General features: G+C 33.4%; 1 protein-coding gene across 1 annotated transcript; it reads left to right on the forward strand.

The window, feature by feature from the left end:
* Nucleotides 1–4,164: 4,164 nt before the first annotated feature.
* On the forward strand, nt 4,165–8,389 carry LOC134697095 (leptin receptor overlapping transcript-like 1). Its single transcript, XM_063559138.1, has 4 exons — nt 4,165–4,196; nt 4,704–4,772; nt 5,183–5,369; nt 6,812–8,389. Exons 1-4 carry the CDS (start codon nt 4,180–4,182, stop codon nt 6,923–6,925), a joined length of 387 nt encoding a protein of 128 aa, XP_063415208.1. The 5' UTR covers nt 4,165–4,179; the 3' UTR covers nt 6,926–8,389.
* Nucleotides 8,390–18,460: the final 10,071 nt, after the last annotated feature.

Consider the following 18,460-nt stretch of genomic DNA (forward strand, 5'->3'; position numbering starts at 1 on the left):
CTAAAAAAAATTATGTTTAAAACTAGAAACAAATGCTTCTTTGTGATCGACATTTACATTGAGCATATATCAATCTGTGTAAAAATCCACGATAAAAAAGGGTGTAGGTGTTCTTAGCCTACAACACAGACGTCAAAATTATTTGGACTAGTCAAAAATCATAAACCATTAATGTATTTCTCATGCAGTTATAGCTATACAACCTTTCATATCTCTATCCATTCTCAATTTTACTATCAATATTTTTAGCTTATTTGTATCCTTAATTGATGCTCTACCAGCTTGTAGTATCAATTTTAACTTCTTAATTTGTTAATTTTCACCTCACCTCACCTAAGTATATATATGCATCCTTAAATCAAAAAGGATTATCTAACTTGTGTTAATAAATATATAATATAAAAATAGGTGCGATGTCCGGGCTCCCACTTGCTAAGAGTTTTCAGCCAAATTCCAACCACGTTTTTGTACATTTTAGCCATAAAATGTGCCTGATTTATAACAATACTGAAACAAATGAGCTATTAAAGGAGATCAATTTTGCCCACATGAATGCCTATGTACAACTCTCGATTAACTTGAATTATTGCCTATATAAACGCATATAGATCATCTTAATGTAGGAGAAATGTACAGTTTTAATAATACAATCATAAAGTTAGTATATCTAAGCAGATACAAATAACATATTTATATTTTTCTTTCAATGTGACAGATGCATCAAATGAAGTTTGCACTCAGATTGTTCAAACAACCGTATGATTAAATAGGAAATCATCTGTTTTTATAAGATTTCGTGATAGTGCAGTGTACAGAGTCGAAAAGTTAAACTGACGGAGAACCGAATTTATGATATCAAAAGCATTTTTCTTCTTCTGAAACTGCATCCAAAACCGGAATGTCTACACTCCAAATATAGTTGATTCATTTATTAAAAGTATAGTCGACCTATCTTAAACATTATACCTGAATTTCAAATCAATTCATCATAAAATGAATAATCAACGGTACCAGATTTATATCGAGCAAAATATGTCTCGCCGCGTGAATGCCTTAAAGGGGCACTAGCTACGAAATATATAAATAATCTAAAGTATGATTTTTTTTTGGTTCAATCATAATGAAAGTGATATAGTGAAATTATTATTTGCTTTTATCAGTTTAAATGGTTTAATTTTGTCAAATAAAGCGAATAAACATTGATAATGAATTATTCACTTGCAAGTGAAAAATTTCGACCTCATAAAATCCGTATTGATGTGAATTCCAAATCCGCGTAGAAAGAGGATAGCATACGAATGCATTGCCTGAGTATGGCTATTTAAAAAAAAAACGACGATAAACATAATTAATAATTTATAAAACAAAATTTAACAGACCTATAAAAATCTAATTGCACGAGCTGCTTAACTCTATTTATATCTATGTTTATGTTTACATTGCTTATATGATGGTCATATAAGGTCAGCTCGATAGTTAATTAGATGGCGTCTTGGCTAAAATACTTACGAAATGAAGCTACATCTTAATATTGAGACCATGTCCAGTAAATTGTTTATTTTATACTTTTGATAGTTTGGGAAAATGATTTACATTGTTATAAACAATATATTAGAATTTGAGTCAAATCAGTGAACAAGAATTTGGCAGCTAGTGCCCCTTTAATACTGTGCCTTTCATATGGAGAACACACAGGCACCAGTGGCGGATCCGCAGAACTTTTCCTAAAAAGGGGGGGGGGGGCGCTCCAGTCATGCTTTTTTGGTGATTCCCTATATAATCAACCAAATTTTTCCCACGAAAGGGAGAGCCCGGGCTCCCCAGGACCCCCCTCTGGATCCGCCTATGGGCACTTCGTAAGAACATTTTATTTTTATTAAAAAAATAATATGGGGCCTCACATTTTTTTAACATCCGGATTATTCATTGCCCGTCCGGGATTTTAGCCTTTATGCCGTTCGGAATAATTTTCGGAACTCCTTCATATTCATCGTATTACCTGGAAGAAAAATGGCAGGAATAAGAGGTTCGAAACAAAATCCCTTTGCGTCTCTTAAATAATAATTCCCAGTAAAAACAATGACATATTTAAAAGACGAATGTAATGACATTCAAGTTAACATAATTTGATTTTAGTATCTTAAGTACCAGCGGGTCAGGGTGCTATGACAATGAGTCATTTTCTATAGCATAGGATAAATGAATAATAATATAAAATACACTTTAACAGACATGCTATTATTTGATTATATTTAAAGTTATCATGGTTTGAAACAAAACTACCCAACATTAACTTACCTTAAATTGTGTCAAAATAAATACTCATGTATTAATAGACCACCGTCATTGATAAAACTCGTCAATTATAGTTGCGTCATTAAAACGTCATTTGCCAGATAGAGGGGATTGCCTGTATCCCTGCACTATTAACATTCATCAAGCGTCTCAGTGGTTGTATGTGTGCAGGATAAAATAGCAATTATTATGTTTATTCTATAGGTACTTAATCACAATTTCCTAATGATACAAGTGCTGATTGTCAATTATAAGAATTCCATTTGCCGAATAATTTGTGCAATATAGCATCATAGTTTTCCCATCACTCGCTCAACATGAGAAAGGAAGTGACAAAGCCCCTTAACTCACAAGTGATGTTCACTTATACCAAAGTTTTTGAAGGATATGCATCGAACAAAAAAAAGTTGTCTATTGTAAAGTACATGTATTCATACAAGAAAGATGATGTTGTTGTTCAACTAACGTGAAGGTTCTTTGAAGCAGGTTATATAAGAGACAACCAAATCTAGTTATATTTGCTCACACACCTGTTAAGGTCATAAAAGTTTACAAAAAAGATTTGTGCTCAAAACACCAAATCCAGTATTTTGATTGGTTGAATCGTTGAGTCTGAGTTCGAAAAAATCTCGCTCAAAAGTTTTATGACGCCAGGCATTGGGTTTCATATATGATTCATGTTTGTCTGAGTCAGTTTGCCCTTATTGTTAAGTATGTTGTGTTGTAAAGTCCTGATAGTATGAAATGCATATCATATATGCATTGTAATTACTAATGTTTAAAAGTGTTATGGCAAGATTTATAATAATACACAAAAAATTATGTTAATCTACATTATAAAGAATGAAATCATGTTTGGCAGGGTCATAACAAACTGATCTTTGGTAAATACAAAATCAACAGCTATACTTGAGTAAAAATCAAATAAGGCCAAATAATAATATGTGTGGTTCCAGTTACATCCTTTTTCATTAAAGGATAGGTAGGTTGGCAATTTAAAATTATTTTTTTTATTTTTGAGTGTCAAAATCCAGAAAAAAATCGTGTGTTAACAAAAATTGATTCCTGAATTATATACACCCAAACTGGAAGTTTGCCATTTTACATGAGTTTGTTTGTTAAACAGTCATGTTCCTTTTTGTAGCCAATTTTGTTTCATTCTGTTATGAAGTTGTTGCATTTACACATAACAGATACTTCAGATGGAAATTCAGATGACAGCAATCTTGGAATTTAATTATTTAAATTCACAATCCTCAAAATTTGATCGTTTAAAAATTTATTTTTCAGAAATGAAACAAAAAGTTCTAGGGTCAGGGGGTTTCAACTAGGGACGGTCGGATAAATGGAACCACACATATATTTTTATTTGGCCTTATAGAAAAATAAGGAAATGTAGAATAATTGCCAATGTGACAACAATCCACCAAAGTTCTAATAAACAAATGCAACGATAAAGTGGATGTAAGCATTTAAAGGCAACTGTACAGCCTTCAATATTAATGAGAAAAACTGAAATGATGACCTGAGAAAATGAAGTCTTACTTTTTATTACAACAATTTTCAAAATTCAAATATAACAGGCATACCAACTATAACCACTAAACTACAGGCTCTTGACCTTGAGACAGAAACACAAAAAATGTGGTGCTGTTCAACATATTTCTGAGTGGTCAGCTCTGCCCTTACCATATACAGTGATGCTACTGCACAACATATGAATATTTTATTTTCAATTCAGGACAAAAAACATTATCTTATATTGCAAACAAAATTTGTTTACTAAGTCATAAAGTATACAAAATATATATAAAGTTTAATGATGATCTAAATCCTACATATTGCTATTTTCTATTTCATGTTCTTTCCTTCCTTTTGTTGTTCATGGAACCAATTGTAGCGTAAGTATTTATAACAGAAATAAAACTTTAGTACTCTATTTAATACATTTATCATCAGTATTATTTATTTTTTTAATTTTTCATATCAAATTTTACTACAGCTTTGTTGAGATGTGACTTTTTAATGGTTAATACTCATTATGCTCATAAAAAAATGTCCATGTTGACAGTACAATGTTACCAAAATATGTAAATGTACTTAACTATTTGTGCATCTACAGGATAACTGGAGTTAATTTTTGTATGCTTTTAAAGGGGCACTAGCTGTCTTATTCGTGGTCACCGATTTGACTTACCGGGTAAATTCTGATTCTCATATTTGATTTATAATACTGTAAAAAAAAAAATCCAAACTACCGAAAGTCTTAAATAAACAGTTTACAGAGCATTGGGTAGATAATATGTAGGTTTGTTTCGTGTGCATTTATAGTCTAGACGCCATCTAATTTACTACATGTATTGATTTGACCTTAGATGACCATATAAGCGATGTATGTCTATTTACAGATTGATTGCTATGGCTTTTGCTGCAGCAGTTGGTGTGACATTCTTAGTACTAGGATGTGCTTTATATGAGTAAGTAGATGAACTAATTTGCAGTCTATTCTGTTTGTACTTTTTTATTATAGAAGACCTTCTAATTGAAACCTTTATATTTCAGTAACAAGTTGTAGGTGGCCAATATTTGTATAAATTTTCTATATATATATTTCAGTATTTAAACTGGTGGCCAATGTTTGTATTAACTTTCTATATATTTAAGTATTAATATAACTGGTGGCCAATGTTTGTATTAACTTTCTATATATTTAAGTAACTGGTGGCCAATGTTTGTATTAACTTTCTATATATTTAAGTAACTGGTGGCCAATGTTTGTATTAATTTTCTATATATTTAAGTAACTGGTGGCCAATGTTTGTATTAACTTTCTATACATTTCAGTAACTGGTTGCCAATGTTTGTATTAACTTTCTTTACATTTCAGTAACTGGTGGCCAATGTTTGTATTAATTTTTTACTTCCTGTCTCCACTACCTACAGTAATATCTAGGCGTATGGCTGACAGTTTAGACACAGCAAGTAGTGCCTGTGTAGAACTTGCAATATTCTTAACTTCAGGCATTGTAATATCAGCTATTGGACTTCCTCTTGTATTGGCACATGTAAATACAGTGAGTAACTTAATAAACTAAATATTATTACATTATTAAGTTAAATAATGAATTTGCTGAATTGTGTGTTTATTATAAACTGTCAGCTGAAAAACATTATCTAATTTATTAATTAATGCATTTTAACAAGAGAGTAATATGAAAAAATTACACAATACACTGAGAGCAGAAAATAAAAAAAAACAGACATACACTATAAAATAACTTATTGCGAAGCTTATGCTAAAGGCTTATGAACCAGTGGATTAAACAATGTTTCAAATTGCAGTTTGAATAGAGTTTTTCCCACTGAATTATTGTACAATTCTGATAGTTGACCTCTATTTCATTTAAATTTGTAGAACCCACTGATCTTCATGCACACAAGTATTTAAGTTTGATATGAAAAATTCTATTATAATGATATTTTAATTTAAATTTGTTTTAAACCTTATTGCTTATCCTTGATCATATATATTGTTGTGTGACAAAAAGAATGATTTTAATAAAGGAGATTGAAATATATGTCAATGAGACAGAAACCTAAGTCTGAAGCTATCAAAGACCTTCATGGATCGTAAAAGTTTTCTTGAGGGGGTATGGGAGTCTAAAATAAAAATGATAGTTTGTTCATACTTTGCCAAAGTGTAGTATCTATTGATAAATGGTCAAAAGTAGAATAAAAATGATAGGTCACCACACATTTTCTCAAGCTACCAGGTTGTGACAAAATGACACATTTTGTAAGGATTATACAGGAAAAATAACCATTATGTGATTAGAACCTAAACAAAATGATAGAATTGTAAAGAAATTAGGAAAAGATAGCTTTCAGACAATGCTTTGAGAATATCAAAAGAAAAGATCAGGTCACCATATGTTTTTTCCAGCAAAAATACAAAATAGGAAAATTCTGTGTAGATTCCTTCAAAAAAATGCAGTTTTTAGAGTTAACTCCCCTTAAAATGCCTATTTAAAAATATTTAAAAACATCCAAAAACAGTCTACACTTGTAAAAATATTAATATTTATAAGGTATATTGTTATAAATTGGTTCTTTTAAATGAAAATTCACATTAGATATCTGCATTCATGCATTTAATTTTGCTAACTTGATAGAAAATCTGGACCTTAGGTTCTCTGTTTTTTACAATCCAAGATGGCAAAAGACATCCATACCACCTTAAATGCCAGAATACCCCTTTACTTCATATTGTTTTATCAGGTTTGTATTATTTTGTGGTTACTTCAATAATTTGAACCTAATTTAGGGCCAAAAAAGACCCTTTATATAGAAACAAGAAGATGTGGTATGATTGACAATAAGACAACTCTCAATCAAATACCAAATGACTAAGAACCCAACAACTATATGTCAACATATGGGGGAACCCACATCTCTCAGTAAACTATAGAAGACACTGAAATGACAAATGTAAAAAAAAATTTATGGTTTTTTTCAGATTGACTGGGGAGCCTGTGCTTTGGTGTTAGCTGGTGACCTTGTGGTATTCCTGACTATACTGGGATACTTCTTTGTGTTTGGGAATGAAGATATGGACTATTCATCCTGGTGATGACACAAGCCAGAAAGTGGGATTTTATTTTTAATGCATTGATACAATATTTATATTTTAAATTAATATTCTTGAAAGATTTTTCAAGAAACCAGATGTAATAGAAATAAGGTTTCTTGGAAAATACTGTATGTTTACCTTGTATTTATTAAGTTTGGTTCAGTGTTTCCTGTAACTTTGAATAGAATATTGTTTAAAAACAAATCAAAGTTCTCTTTGTATATGTGTTCCTAGGATTTGTTTAACACATACTTAATCAACTACAGCAAGGCCTAAACCTACTTTTACGTGATTGCTCTTTTCTTTCTAAATATCAAAATAAGGTGTTCTATTTAAATCTTTCAAAAGACGGTATGAATTACTTTTCATAATAATGTTAAATTTTATTGTTGCATAAGGGATAAACAATGCAACCCTTCAGGAGTAACTTACAATCCCGTGACAGGCAAATCAAATGCACCTAGACATCTATGTTCATATAACTAAATCTGTATATATAGGCTAGCCAAAGGAAGAAAAATTATTTGTCCTTTTTGAGAAGTTTATACAGAGTTTTGTTTAAGAATATTTTCACAATTTCTTAACAAACCATGATTTACTTTTTACATGTGACCAGTGTAACTAAACATGTTTGACTAAACTTAAGTTACTCCTATCCTTTATACAGGTGCAAACAACAGCAGGTTCGACTGTATTTCTAGGAACAGAGTATGTCTTTTGTGTATCGTGATATTATTTAAATAATGCTTTGACCCATTACTACTTAAAAATTAATAAAGAACTTTGCTTAAAATTTTACACGCATGTATAAATCATGAACCATGTTCTCTTGTCAAACTGCAATTTTATAATAAACCAAGAACTATCTCAGAGGAAACAAAAGGAAACCTTATAACATGTCAAAGTCATTATAACATTTATTATTCTAAACTATGATATAATGTCTACCTGTTTCTTATTTCTTGAGATTAAATGTTCAGCTTTGTGTATAGCTAGAGCCATTGTCAACAATAACGCATATTTGTATTGATGCATACATGTAGCTTTAGTATATTTTGTCTGATTTCATGTTTTGTTTTTATTGAATATTTATTGAACTCTTGTTTTGGTTATTGCTTGTTACTGTAAATCCTTTCCAACCCATTTCACAGTAATTTTTGTTGTTGTAAAATTAACTGGATGAAGATAGAACAGGAAAAATTCAAGTTTTACATATTTGCAACCACTTATATTCATTGAAGATGCGAAAATAAATCCCTCACCATAAACTAGTTGGTTTACAGTACAAGGAATAATGGTCAGATATGACTACATAAACTGACATGATACAAGATATATTTGTATCCTACATCATCTATCCAAAACAGAGCTAGCTTTTTGTTTTACAAACTTGTGTTGTTGGATATTATTTACATTCACTCATTTAAAGAAATACATTTTTATTAAAAGTTCTTAAATTTGCACCATATTAGAATTTGTTTAAATTCGAATTGCAAAGTATGTATAATTATTGAGGATTTTATTTATTGATTTGCACAAAATTGCTTAATAACAGATTTTTAGATGTATCCAATATAATAAAATAAGAAATTGTAGAAAGAATTATGAAATCAGTAAATAATTTATTCCTTGTATAGTGTATTGGTGCAATCATTGTATATATATATGTATTCTTCATGACTTATGTAATTTATTGTGTATATATGTCATTCTTTGTCATTCCTTGTCATTCAGTCACAGATTTTATATTTCAATTATCTACAGTAGAAAAAAAAGAAAAAAACTATGGAAAATGAGTCTTACACCAAACATGTAAAATAAATTGGATAACATGGAAACCACCAAGAAAATAGAGTAGCTATCCTTAAAAGCAATAAGTTGAAAATTGAGTGTACGACATACACAACCATTGTTGCTGACTCAAATTGCCTTCAATGTATGTTTTAATGAAACCTTATTTTCTCCACAATTCATCCACATTGAAAGCATTTGTCTATATTTTATAGCAGTGTTCAAGGAATATAGCATTTTTAAAACTATAATTCTAACCTTTTCACTTCTAACTTAATATTTGCCTTTAACCCTTTCCTCCATTGAATTTTTTTTTTGGCATACTTGATTCGCATAGGATTTTTTTGATAAAATGCTAAACTTATGCTTTAAAGTATTAAGGCATTGCGAAAAACAACTATTTCATCAAATAAATTTAAGTTGGATATTCCTATGATATTCCTTTTCATATTGGATACAAACTTTATTAAGTCAACTGCAGACACTTTGTAGTCAAAGTGTTTCAACTGAGGTACTACACAGGCGTCAAAAGGCGTCATTATGGAGTAAGGGGGGTGGCGTCAAAAGGCGTCATTATGGAGGAAAGGGTTAATGGGTGAAACCACCGATTGTAAAGTTTTTTTGTTGTATAATATTCATGATTGTTATTTGTTTAATATTTATAGTAATGTGTCAATCATTTATAGAGGAGAAATTAAATTTTATGCAATTTACTTCTTTTTTTCTTTGATTACCATATTATATGTTGTATGTCAAATCCTGTTGAAATTGGTAGTCATTGAATAGGCATGAAAGTAAAATTTATTACTGATTGGCAAAGGGCTATACATGAAGGAGCAACTCACCAAGATTTAAAATGAACACATGAAAATGGACAAGTTACAATCAAAATAGTTTAGAAAAGGTTATTAAGAAAAACAAAAACAAGAGTGCACAGGCTGAAATGTCGCCTTCTTTACTAACCATTGATATCATATTGATAGTTCTAAATATAAAGCTTTACTACAAAAATCAAATTAACTTTATCCAAGAAAATGAGGTCAAAGGTTGGATAAACCAAACTGGAAATACATGTACACTTTACAATCATTCCAATCACCAAATACATGTAGTTGACCTATTGCATATCTAAGAAAAAACTTGATATTGATCAATGAACCATGAAAATGAGGTCAAGGTCAGATGAACCCTGCCAGACAGACATGTTTACCTTATAATCATTACATGGTATAAATATAATAGATGACCTTTTGGTTATAGTATCTAAAAAAAAAAATAACCAGAAAATGAAAGATTGACCAATGAACCATGTAAATGTGGTCATGGTCAGATGATAATTGACAGACATATACAACTAACAATCATCCCATGATCCAAATATAGTTGACCTATTGATAAAAGTATTAGAAATATAAATCAAATAAAAAAATTAAAAACTTAACATTGAGCAATGAACCTTAAAAATAAGGTCAGTCAAATAAAACATGCCAGACAGACATGTACATCTTAACATATTTTTATACATCAAATATAGTTGGATGAATTTCATATAGTATAAGATAAACAGACCAAAACACTGAAACTTAACTTTACCACTGAAACATGAAAATGATGTCAAGGTCAGATGAAACCTGCCAGTTGGACATGTACACCTTACAATCATTCCATACACCAAACATAGTTGATCAATTTCATAGAGTATTAGATAAACAGACCAAACACAAAAACTTTTAACTATGACCACTGAAACATGAAAATGATGTCAAGGTCAGATGACACCTGTCAGTTGAACATGTACACCTTACAATCATTCCACATGCCAAATATAGAAGACCTATTACTTTCAATATCCAAGATATGGAATTGCCCACCAAAACACTGATCCATGAAGTGAGGTCGAGGTCAAGTGAAAACTGTCTGACGGCCATGAGGACCTTGCAAAGAATGTACATACCACATAAAGTTACTCATAATGAGAGAAATTAAGAATACTTAAAATCTAAAACACATCTTTATTTCAAGTAGTCACTGAACCATGAAAATGAGGTCAAGAACGATGGACATATGACAGGCGGAAACTTCATAACATAAGGCATTTATATGTTGTGTACAAGTTATCATTTTGTACAAAAAAATAGTACAAATTGTAATTTGTATTTTGACTTTCTACAAATTATAATTTGTACAAAAAGTGCTTGTTCAAATTACAATTTGTACAAAATAAGGCTTAATTTCACTTATAACTTGTACAATAATAATAAAAAATAAAAATTTACATGCATACCAAATGAAATCCTGGAATTTTAAATAATTGATTGTTGGTTGCTTGACATCCAGTAGCAAATCTTTCATGCATGTTCATGACGATGTATCAAATTATACTATGCAGTATTACATACAGAAGATTGCTGTCACTATGGCCGCACATCAACCTAAAATCGTAACTATGTAGTAGAGTGATTTTTATGATCATTTTATATATTGTAAAAATCATCTATTTAAATACTATATTTATTATAAAAGCTTAATTACATATTTTGAATATTGTATATTCAGTTTAAATTATTACTTGCAAACCTTATTTTTATGTATAGTAATATTCACGTTATTTTATGAATATTCATTTTGGATTTACTTAAATCATTGTATCTGATTGGCTGTTTATATTTCGCGGTCAAGTTTAATTTCCTTTGTTTTGTACCTGTACATTTCCACGGACGATAGCCATGACAGTCCATTGAATTTATGTCTGTTTATCTTGACCACATAGTTTACCTGTAAACCTTATATATTTTGGACAACATTATTATAGAATACTGACTCCATGTAATGTAATTATATAGAACACATGATTGTGATGTGTATATGATGTGCCGTTAACCGTATCAGCACAACTCACTCCACAAGTGACTTGTTTTATATACTGGTAATAAATCATCAGAACCTTAAGCTCTCATTGGTGTTATTCCTAAGCATAGAAAACCACCTACTACAAATAGCGCCCACGTAGGGACATTGAAGCTAAGATGTACCAACAACGACAGTCATCAGGTGATACAGAAGGATTACTTGGTAGCCCTAACGAAGTCGCAGTAGTCATCAATGGATTTCAAGCAGCAGCACTACTAGATACTGGTTCTACAGTTAGTACCGTTAGCCAGTCATTCCATCGACAGTACCTTGCTGACACTCCTATACAGACACTCAACCAGATACTTAACATCGAATGTGTAGATGGCCAGAACATGCCATATCTTGGTTACATCTCAGCAGATTTACAGTTACCAGGTACATCTACATCAGTAGATCCTCAACAATGCTTACTGTTAGTCGTTCCAGACAGTTCTTACAACCAGCTAGTACCACTTCTACTTGGAACCAACGTTTTGACAACAAGCTCAGAATGTGTGTAGACTATAGACAACTGAACCAGCTGACAATTAAAGATTCATATGCTCTTCCTAGAAGTGAGGAAATCCTTGACGCCTTGGGAGGAAACAACTACTATACCGTCATGGACATGAAGAGTGGTTATCACCAAGTAGAGGTAGAAGAGAAACACAAGGCTAGAACAGCATTTACAGTCGGCCCTCTTGGTTTCTATGAATTTAACAGACTTCCGTTTGGCCTCGTAAATAGTCCAGCAACTTACCAACGTCTCATGGAACAGATACTTGGAGATCTTCACCTAGATATATGCTTTATATACCTTGACGACTTGATCATCTTTTCAGAGACGTACGAAGAACATCTTGAAAGGTTACAGATGGTACTACAACGACTAAGAGAACACAACTTAAAACTTTCGCCCAAGAAATGTGCATTCTTCAAAGATAAAGTCAAGTACATCGGCCACATAGTCGCTAAAGATGGTATTTCACCTGATCCAGATAAATTAGAGAAAGTCATCAACTGGCCTCGACCCACAACGCCAGAAGAAGTACGTCGCTTCCTTGGTTTCGTCGGTTATAACGGCAAGTTTGTCAAAGACTTCTCTAAGATAGCAAGACCGCTCACAGACTTGATGCCTGCACCAAAGAAGTCCAGTAAGAGAAAACCTAAGAAGCCAACAGTTACATCATGGGTTTGGGACAAGCCACAAGAAGATGCCTTCCAGAAGCTGAAAAGTCAACTAGCGATGCCACCAGTTCTTGGTTATCCACGTTACAAGGAACCTTTTGAACTACATACAGATGCATCTATGCTTGGTATTGGAGCAATACTTTACCAAACACAAGAAGGAAAGACAAGAGCCATAGCCTATGCCAGCAGAGGACTTAGCAAGACTGAGAGGAACTACCCAGTCCATAAATTAGAATTCCTTGCTCTGAAATGGTCAGTAACAGAGAAGTTTCATGATTACCTTTATGGCAACACATTTACCGTTGTTACAGACAACAACCCACTTACTTACGTCTTAACAACAGCAAAGCTAGACGCCACTGGTCATCGTTGGATAGCTAGTTTGTCATCTTACAACTTTAACATCGTCTATCGACCTGGTGCCAACAACGCTGATGCAGATGCACTTTCCAGACTTCCAGAACTACTTGGTCGTACCAACACCTCCAACATTAGTACAGATTCGGTGAAAGCCATTTGTCAGTTACAACATGCACAACCATATGTTCAGACGTTATCGATGACAACACCTAAAGCCACTGATGATCCATACTTACCATCACAACACCTAGTTAACATCAAGATGGAACAGAAGCAAGATACTTACCTTAAAGATTGGATATACTGGGTTGATGAACATCGAAAACCACGTAAGGAACAGCTAGAACGATCACCATGGAACACTTGGTTTATAAACAACTACGACAAATTGAAAATGGTTGATGGCGTACTCTATCGTATTATCCACGACAATGGGGAACAACATAAACAACTTGTACTACCTGAAGTCTGCATTTCCAAAGTACTTACATCATTACATGATGAAATGGGACATCAAGGCAGAGACAAAACAGTATCATTGGTTAGAGATCGTTTTGTTTGGTTTGGAATGAATCGAGATGTTGACAACTGGATATCAAACTGCGACAGATGCATTCGACGAAAGCAACCTGCAAGTCACAGAGCACCACTTATTAGTATCGAGACAACACAACCTCTTGAGCTAGTATGTATGGACTATCTCTCACTGGAAAGATCTACAGGTGGATTTGAAAACATACTAGTAATAACAGACCACTTCACTCGATATGCCTTGGCAATACCAACTAGAAACCAGACAGCAAAAACAACTGCAGACGCATTCTTCAACAACTTTGTCGTCCACTATGGTTTGCCAGAAAGAATTCACTCCGATCAAGGTGCCAACTTCGGATCCAAAATTATCAAGGAATTATGCAACATCACTGGTATGACGAAGTCACGAACAACACCGTATCACCCAATGGGCAATGGCATCACTGAAAGATTCAACAGGACATTACTTGGTATGCTAGGAACACTTGAGAACGTCCAGAAGAAAGATTGGAAGTCGCATGTTGCTGGTCTTGTCCATGCTTACAATTGCACTCGTCAAACATCAACTGGATTCTCGCCATACAATCTGATGTTTGGAAGACAACCAAAGCTACCTATCGACATCGCTTTTGGAATTGGAGATGAAGCTGAACCTATTACTACAACTAAATATGCAGAAGAAATGCAAGAAAGACTTCGCAAAGCATATGATACAGCAACAAGAAACATCTTTGCTGCCAAGAAACGACAAAAGACACACTACGATCAGAAGGTAAAAGGAGCTGTGCTGAAACCGGGAGATAGAGTTTTAGTCAAGACTCTAGCTTTTGATGGAAAGCACAAGTTAGCAGATAGGTGGGAAGATGACCCGTACCGTATAATTAGTCAGCCTAATTGTGGAATACCAGTGTACGTGGTTCAAAAAGAGAATAAGGAAGGAAGAAAGAGGACTCTACATAGGAATCTGTTCTTGCCTATTGCAGATCTGCCTAAAGATATAGATATTGACAAAGAAAAGAAACGTCCTGCGCCCAGGCAACCAAGAAAGAAGCAGCCCGAGGAACCGACGAAATCTGAAGGGAACAGTGAGAACAGGACCACTGATGAAGTATCAGATGAGGAGTCGGAGCAGGAGTATGGATATTGGATACTTGATAAGGATACACAGGACAACACTAACAGTGATGTACCAGTTGTGGACCTACAAGAAGAAGGAACTCTTGGTTTCACTGGTGACGGCCATGATGGAGCTGAGAGTAGTGATCAGCAGGGAACTGGTTTAGGAGGGGACGCTCTTCCTGTGGACATTATTACAGCTGCAGAACAAAACCCTGTGAGTGATGAGGAACCTGAAGAAGCGACTGCTCAGACAACTGAAGAAAACACTTCTATTGATCAGGATGAGAGTGCGCCAACAGACTTATCACTAGAAGAGGCAGATGAACCCACCATACATGTAGCTCCGGAACAACAACGAAGGAGAAGACGTAAACTACCGACACCACCACGAGATCCACCAGTAGCAACTAGACCTCAGAGAGAACGGAAACCACCGAAATACCTGGATGACTATGTTTTATCTAAGCAGGCTACTACTATCCAACAACCCGATTGGTTAATGAGGATTCACTGGTTGGAGTCTGAAGCAAGAAAAGGAAGATTTAAAGGCTTAGAGATGGAGTTGTCAAGAACCGTCCTCGACATCATGCGAACTGGTTAATGGCTTGCCGAGGACGTCAACCTTCCGTGAAGGGGGAAACAGACGGGAATGACGTGGAAGTCATTTTTCTACAGCGGGGAGAATGTAGTAGAGTGATTTTTATGATCATTTTATATATTGTAAAAATCATCTATTTAAATACTATATTTATTATAAAAGCTTAATTACATATTTTGAATATTGTATATTCAGTTTAAATTATTACTTGCAAACCTTATTTTTATGTATAGTAATATTCACGTTATTTTATGAATATTCATTAGGGATTTACTTAAATCATTGTATCTGATTGGCTGTTTATATTTCGCGGTCAAGTTTAATTTCCTTTGTTTTGTACCTGTACATTTCCACGGACGATAGCCATGACAGTCCATTGAATTTATGTCTGTTTATCTTGACCACATAGTTTACCTGTAAACCTTATATATTTTGGACAACATTATTATAGAATACTGACTCCATGTAATGTAATTATATAGAACACATGATTGTGATGTGTATATGATGTGCCGTTAACCGTATCAGCACAACTCACTCCACAAGTGACTTGTTTTATATACTGGTAATAAATCATCAGAACCTTAAGCTCTCATTGGTGTTATTCCTAAGCATAGAAAACCACCTACTACAACTATATGATCACAGTTAATAAGGGTGTACAAGTATTATTTAAAAAACATTAGGTCACAAAACAGAAGACCATATGAACTTAACTGTTTCACAGATCATTAGCCGGGAAGCGTTACACATATTTACAACCAACTGTGAACAATGTATCTTGAAACGAAAACGTACTGACATATCAAAACTTGTTGTTACACCTATAATTTCTGCTGACTTCAACTGTAAAGGTTGACCTTGTAGACCTGCAATCTGCCCCCAACCCTGAATTTAAATGGATAATGCACTATCAAGATCATCTTACCAAAAGCGTGCTTAGAGCTCTGAAATCTAAGAGAGCTGCTAAAGTCGCTTATAAATTACTTGACATTTTTCTTCTCTTTGGTGTGGAAGTAGGAAATTTTGGCTATGGTGTAAGGACAATAGCTGGTAATTTATCAGGAGTCTTAAGCAGAAACCAACTAGAATCAATCAGTGACTCTTCTTTGTCCGTTGCACAAATTCCAGATTTAAACTTTCCCTAAGGGAAGCTATGAATTTTTGTTTAAAAACTGGTGGACAGGGTTATCTCTCTTGCAAATGTAAAGGCGGTTGTAACAATTCAAATTGTAAATGCAAAAAGCAGAATGTATTGTGTTATTCAAAGTGTCATGGTTCGCTCACCTGCTCCAACAAATAAGAGCATTGTATATTATTGTATAGTATTGTAAATAGAGTTATCAGTGTGTCTCATATTGATTCGTAATTAAAATTGAAATGGTTTTTTATCAATTAATTTGAAACTTATTCTATGTAAAATATTGTACAAGTTATAAGTGAAATTAAGCCTTATATTGTACAAATTATAATGTGTACAGGCACTTTTTGTACAAAGTCAAAATACAAATTATAATTTGTACAATTATTTTGTACAAATTATAATTTATACAAAATGATAACTTGTACACAACATATATACAAAGTATTAAGGATCCAGGTATTATAGCTTCTGAAATATTTAGCTTTAATGAAGTGAGCTAACGGCAGAAATCGCAGGAAAGTCCTGGTTTGTAGTCCCTTAGAAAAATGTGACAAACTTTTCATACACAGACCAAATGTGTAAAACCAATTCATTTTTGTGGGTACCAATTAAAATAGATTGACGAAAATTTGCATTTTTAGCTCACCTGGCCCGAAGGGCCAAGTGAGCTTTTCCCATCACTTTGCGTCCGGCGTCCGGCGTCGTCCGTCGTCCGTCGTCGTTGTTAACTTTTACAAAAATCTTCTCCTCTGAAACTACTGGGCCAAATTGAACCAAACTTGGCCACAATCATCATTGGGGTATCTAGTTTAAAAAATGTGTGGTGTGACCCCGTCAATCAACCAAGATGGCCGCCACGGCTAAAAATAGAACATAGGGGTAAAATGCAGTTTTTGGCTTATAACTCAAAAACCGAAGGATTTAGAGGAAATCTGACATGGGGTAAAAATGTTTATCAGGTCAAGATCTATCTGCCCTGAAATTTTCAGATGAATCGGTCAACCTGTTGTTGGGTTGCTGCCCCTGAATTGGTAATTTTGTGGAAATTTTGCAGTTTTTGGTTATTATCTTGAATATTATTATAGATAGAGATAAACTGTTAACAGCAATAATGTTCAGCAAAGTTAGATATACAAATAAGTCATCATGACCGAAATGGTCAGTTGACCCGTTAAGGAGTTATTGTCCTTTATAGTCAATTTTTAACCATTTTCTTAAATTAAAGTAATCTTTTACAAAAATCTTCTCCTCTGAAACTACTTGGCCAAATTCAATCAAACTTGGCCACAATTGTTATTGGGGTATCTAGTTCAAAAAATGTGTCCGATGACCCGGTCCACCAAACAAAATGGCCGCCACGGCCAAAAATAGAACATAGGGGTAAAATACTGTTTTTGGCTTATAACTCAAAAATCAAAGCATTTAGAGCTAATTTGACACGAGGTACAATTGTTTATCAGATCAAGATCTATCTGCCCTGAAATTTCCATTCGAATTAGACAACCCTTTGTTGGGTTGCTGCCCCTGAATTGGTAATTTAAAGGAAATCTTGCTGTTTTTGGTTATTATCTTGAATATATTTATAGATAGAGATAAACTGTAAACAACAATAATGTTTAGCAAAGTAGGATTTACAAATAAGTCAACATGACCGAAATGGTCAGTTGACCCCTTTAGGAGTTATTGCCCTTTATAGTCAATTTTTAACCATTTTTCGTAAATCTTAGTTATCTTTTACAAAAATCTTCTCCTATGAAACTACTGGGCCAAATTAATCCAGACTTGGCAACAATCATCTTTGGGGTATCTAGTTTTAAAAATGTGTCCGGTGACCCGACTATCAAATCAAAATAGCTATACAGCTAAAAATAGAACATAGGGGTAAAATGCAGTTTTTGGCTTATAA

This window comes from Mytilus trossulus, chromosome 1 (assembly GCF_036588685.1).
Source record: "Mytilus trossulus isolate FHL-02 chromosome 1, PNRI_Mtr1.1.1.hap1, whole genome shotgun sequence".
NCBI lineage: Eukaryota > Metazoa > Mollusca > Bivalvia > Mytilida > Mytilidae > Mytilus > Mytilus trossulus.